Genomic DNA, 6,021 nt, shown 5'->3' on the forward strand with positions numbered 1-6,021 from the left:
ATACAGAAAAGGTATCAATATGGGGTGATTTCTTTAAAAGGTAAATAGTTTGTAACCAACCAATTATGTCTGAGAGATCAATCAATCAATGCTCATAAAGTTTGTAATCAACCAATTATGTCTGAGAGATCAATCAATCAATGCTCAATTGGCTAATGGTGAAAACAAAAGAGAGAGAGAAATGTAATACATGTAGCAATTATATAATTCATATTTAGAAAATTAAAATACAAATGAATACAAACATGAATACAAACACACACTATATAAAGATAAATTCAAGAAAAGAGAGAGAAGCGAATTAGATTTATGTTAAGTATTACGTGAATGTCATATTGCCCAATGGTTTCCTAAAAGGAAATAATACTATAAATTTTCTTGTTGTTGTTATGGGTATACATGCACAATGTATATTATTACAAATTCTGTTTAGGCGCAACATACCAGTATGGCATTTCCAATTTTCTGTAATATTAAACTCCCTTGAGTAATGTTGTTTATTTTTCGATTCTTAATCGTAAAACGTGAAACTAATGTTAAATGTTAAAACAAATTATAGCGTTGCATTTTCAATAGTTAGTTTTAGGTATGTTTTTCTTGTCATTTGTACTTTCTTTTTGAGTCGTTAAAGTTAACATTTAAATATAATCGTGTGGAATTGAATTTTTTAGTTTAAGATTTATTTATCTAAATAGCTTTTGATTTGATATATATACTTTTTTATCATAAATTATAAATAAATTACCAGTTTCTTTGTAAACAGTAGAAAGAACCTCAAACACCAAACTGAAAGTTGTACCGCAATTCTGGCTTTCCTTTCTCAGAACTGCGCATGTTCTCTTCCTTGTCCGTGTTTAAAGGCCAGGCCTATACGTAGGTATAAAAATGCAAAATGGATAGATCGATACCCAGTGTTGAGTTTTAAATTGTACCCGTTCAGCCATACCCGTGTAGACAGTTCAATTTTTATAACGATTTCATTCATCTGGAAATTCCAGTGGCAACTTTTTATTCTAGGGCAGCTATGAAAAAGAGTATTTTGTCTTTAATCATTAAAATATACATATATTATATTAATTATTAGTTTTATTTTAGACTGTTGACAGATACATTGCCGGGTCCAGCAAATGCTCTATCAAGCCCCTATCTTTACTTTTCAATAAAAATATTAACTGATGTAAAGGAGAAATTTCAGACGCAGTTTTAGTTTGTTTGTTGTTTTACGCCCTTCTCGAGAATTTTTCACTCATGGAGACGCCACTGCACTTGCCGGTGGAGGACTGCAAATTTAGACAGGACTATTGAGCAGTAAGGGATAATTTTCGTGCCAGCACCTACTGCGACACGGGACCTCGGTTTATATGGTCTTATCCAAAGGACCATGCAGTCTCCATGTCCCGCAGTGGGATTCGAACCCGCGACGTAAGGATCATCTCCTTTCTCCGCGACTCTAGAGCAGACACTCTAACCGCTGCGCAACGAGGGCTCAGACGTTATGTGCTTCAGCATATTCTAGAAGCTGTGTAAATCAGATGTGGATTCTCAAAAACTCAAAAGAACATTTGGAAAATTTAAAATCACCAAATTCTTTAAAGTCAGTAACATCAAAACGTACGACCTTTTCTATACTTTATACAACCATTCCTCACGATAAATTAAAATTAGGTTTTTTTTATATCATAGGCAACTTTTTTTTTAATAAAAAAAAAATAATATCCTGTGATTGGTCATCAACAAAATTACTTTGTTAAAAATCACTTTGTAAAAATCACAATTTCCATGGGTACCAATTGCGCCCGTTATTAGCAGACCTATTTTTGTATTCATATGAAGCAGAATTTGTTCAAAACCTTATACGTGAAAAGAAGAAAACACTTGCTGTGGCCTTCAACTTGACATTTAGATATATCGACGACGTATTGTTAATTAACAATGGTTATTTCCATTCTTATGTCGATACGATATATCCCAGTGAACTTGAAATAAAAGATACTACAGAGTCTGACAAACTTTTTCATATTTGGATATTTTACTAGAAAAAGACGTTAATGGTAATCTAACAACCAAGCTTTATGATAATCGTGATGACTTTGACTTTTCAATCCTCAACTTCTCTTACTTATGCAGCAATAAACCTTCATCACCTGCATACGGGGTTTATATCTCTCAGTTGATTCGATATGCAAGAGCATGCTCTATGTATGAACAATTTCTAAAACGAGGTAAGTTATTGACAAACAAGTTGATGAAACAAGAATATCACCAGTCTCGTTTAAAGTCGTCATTTCGTAAGTTCTATGGTCGATACAATGACCTTGTCAGCAAATACAATTTATCATTAAGTCAAATGCTCACTGACGTTTTTCATACTAATTGTTAGGCCATTATTTGCACATTGAATTGTGGATGGATTTTTCCGTTATTTTCCGATCATGACAATTAAGGAGCACACGGCGGGTGTGACCGGTCTGTAGGGGGATGCTCACTCCTCCATGGCTGACCTATTTTCATATTCCTATGAAGACTTATTTATTCAAAAACTTTTTATGAGAAGAAGAAAACACTTGTTGTGCCCTTCAACTCGACATTCAGATGTATTGACGACGTCTTATCATTTTTCAATGGTTACTCATATGTCGACTCGGTATATCCCAGTGAACTCGAAATAAAAAATACCAAGATAGCACAGTCTGTCTCATCTGTTTCATATTTGGATGTTTAACTGACTAAAAACGATAAGGGCCAACTAACACCTAAATTGTATGACAAACGAGATGACTTCAGCTTTTCCATCATCAATTTTCCTAACATATGTAGTAATATTCAGCTATCACCTGCATACGGCATTAACGTTTTACAACATATTAGATCCCCAAGAGCTTGATCTGAGTACGATCTAATTTTAAACCGAGGCAGACTAATGACAGATAAGTCGATGTTTTAGGGATTTCAATAACCTCGTATAAAGTCGGCATTTCGTAAATTCTATGACCATGTCCTCGTTAGCAAGTATCACCTTTCAGTAGTCGTATTTTGACTGACGAGTTTCATACCAATTGCTTTTTCCCTAAATTTGACTACGGAATATTCCGTCTACTTGATAAATACATAGAGCTTACGGCAATCGTGACCAGTCGACAAGGTACGCTTACTCCTATAATTTCCGGGGGTCCGTGTTTTATGCCTTGTTCATAGATTTGTACTGTTTATAGATTTTTTTTAGATTGAACACTGTTTGAAATCTTCACCTTTTTCATCGTTTATTAATATGACTATTTACGGCCCTGCTATTCTTGATAAGAAGATTTTAAAGGATTTTTTCCCTATACTTTAACATGTCCCACCAGGTCCCCGGGGGCCTTTATTTGAATTAACTTTAAACTACACTAAATCAGAAAGCTTTCGCATCAGTTTCGTTATTTCTGGCTAAGACCTTTGAATACCCCGCCAATTTTAACTATCTCTAAATTATCTCTCCATTAAAAAGCGTGGCCCTTTTTTGAACAAATTGAATCCCCTTAACACAAGGATGCTTTGTGACAAGAGAATTGTTGAATTTAGCCCAGTGGTTCTGGAAGAGAAGTCGAAAATGTGAAAATTTTACAAATGTTAGAAGCAAGACAGGCGCCGGACATTGTTTGAATAGAAAAGCTTTGTTGAATCTTCAGCTCAGGTGAAATAAAAAAAAAAAAGAAATTCGTATGGTTCATGTTTCATTGAAACTACTTCATATACTCAATTTTCTTAATTTTCCCACTTGTAAATTGAGCTACATATAGACTGTCATCTTTGTCAACACATATACCATATGGATGACATAAATCACAGTTATCTATAGAACGAAGGAACTGGCCATACTGGTCTAATATATGGATACAATGGTTATCACTGTCTGCTGTCAGGATCTGACCCTGGCTGTCTGTGGTGATCCCATGAGGTTTGAAAGGATTCTTTTTGGCAACAGATGTCTGACTTGTGTATCTGTATCTCAATTTCCCTGACTGACTGACCACCACTACTGCCCCAGCACCGCAATCAGCGACGCAGATATCCAGATTTCTGTTCTCACTAACGTGTTTAACTATATTGTTCACGGAATAGAGAGGTTTCCCCTCGTCATCAAATTGAATCGTTTGTTTCATTGTGGAACCAGAGTAACGGACAAGTTTGCATTGTGTTATATCAACATTGTACATGGTAACCAAGATGTCGCCATGGAAAGTAACACAGAGATTTTGAGGAACCCAATCCTGCAATTGGATTAACTCCTCTGTTTGGCCATTCCTCACAATATTAACAGTTCCTGTATTTGTGTCAGTATAGAGAAGATCATTTGTATTCGTTAATGCAAGATCCATGGCACTTTTTCCTGATTTTGTGGAAATGCTGTTCAGCAATGAGCCACTAACATTAAAGCATTTTATTTCACTGGTCAAGTTACCTATCCAGATTTCTTCATCATTCAAACAGGTAACATTATTCAGCGATATGTATCCAGTATAAATGCTGGTTATAAGAGCTGGTTCATCAAGCAGCTGTTTCAGTGGCGAAGAGGGTGCAGAATCCGGTATCATCTTACTGTAACCTTGTGTTGTTATGGAGATTGGTGTTAGAGAACCAAACAATTTGGAGAGCTGTCTTGGAGAACTGTGTGGAACAAACGCCGGTAGCTTAACATCAGCCCAGGGTGGATCTTTTTGGAAGTCCTCAGTGCATATTTCAAAAGACAAACATTTCAATACATCGTTTGATTTCAGAATTTCCTTGATTTGAGATAGAGTAATTTCAATGCCTGATGTCAATTTTTTGATAAAGTTTAAATTCCTTAGCATAATATCTGAGTGTCTTTGTTTCACCTGATTAATTTCATCTTTCAATGCTTTAACGACCACATCAATTTCTCTGTGCCATTCTTCTCCTTGTTTGTTTACAGCGCATGTAAGTTTTCCATATTCCTCATTTAGGCCATTTAAATGGGTTTTTATATCAACTGAAGCATCTGCATACTTTGGATAAATACTATTCCTAATTCTGCTCTCTTCTTTTTCCAGAAATTCTTTCTTTGAGTTGAGCATATCTTGTATACATCTGAAACAATGTCTCTCGTGTGTAATTGATGTGACACAGTGTGGACAAACAGGAGTGTTGCAGTCTACACAGTACATCTCACACTGCTCCTTCCGGTGAATGTCACACCGCGGGAAATTGAATTTTGATTTTCTCAAATAAAAGTCCACTATATCATGTTTTTGTAAGTTGTTAGATAAATGTTCCCCGACACACTTTTTACAGAGGTTTGTGAGACATGGAGAACAGTACATCTGTACTGTGTGTTCCCTACAGAGATCACATCTTATAGCATCCTGGGGGTGTATTCCAGGTTCCATATTATTCTTGGCTATGTATAATTGTAAAAGATAAAGTTATTTTGAAATGCAGTTACTGTTCTTGGTAACTCTCCATTGATTTTTGCAATCGCTAATAAAGTATCAAGATTATACTGATGTTTCGATCATGCACGTTCAAAGACGCGTTATCATTATGCATTATACCAGCGGTGGGGTGTTATAACTGTTTCTCTTTCCTGAGTGACCTTTCTTTTGTAGAAATCCTACAACGCAGTTCTTGTTTGTGACACAGCACGTGCATAATATTAGGAATCTGGTCAAAAAAGAACAAATGACTTAATCTGATTTTATATTATGTTTGCTGTCCAGCTAACAGAATATGTACATGAAGATTACGAAAAGTTCTCCGTTTATCTTTAAAAAGTTATATTCATCTGATATTGTTTACTGAATTCTGCATTACCTTGTATCATGGCGTCTATCTACTCACAAACTTCCTGCTCTAACTGGGTTTACTAATACTAATGTATTTTAACTAGTATTTAAAGTATTTATAGTTAGGAACAGTTCGCATGGGTCTCTTTTGTCTATAGTTTGTTATGGCTTCAATAAATTTAACAATTTCTAGCTTTAAGGCAAAGTCTTTTTTTACAATGCACATTTGCAAATAAAT

At 35.2% G+C, this 6,021-nt stretch overlaps 1 protein-coding gene across 1 annotated transcript; it reads right to left on the bottom strand.

Moving 5' to 3' along the window:
• Positions 1 to 3,695: 3,695 nt before the first annotated feature.
• LOC133192706 (uncharacterized) lies at positions 3,696 to 5,601 on the bottom strand. Its single transcript, XM_061328701.1, has one exon. It carries the CDS (start codon positions 5,385 to 5,387, stop codon positions 3,723 to 3,725), a length of 1,665 nt encoding a protein of 554 aa, XP_061184685.1. The 5' UTR covers positions 5,388 to 5,601; the 3' UTR covers positions 3,696 to 3,722.
• Between the last annotated feature and the right edge of the window lie 420 nt (positions 5,602 to 6,021).

The sequence above is a fragment of the Saccostrea echinata genome, unplaced genomic scaffold (genome assembly GCF_033153115.1).
Source record: "Saccostrea echinata isolate AGI-Se365-2 ecotype Australia unplaced genomic scaffold, CSIRO_AGI_Sech_v1 ptg000025l, whole genome shotgun sequence".
In the NCBI taxonomy this organism is placed as follows: domain Eukaryota; kingdom Metazoa; phylum Mollusca; class Bivalvia; order Ostreida; family Ostreidae; genus Saccostrea; species Saccostrea echinata.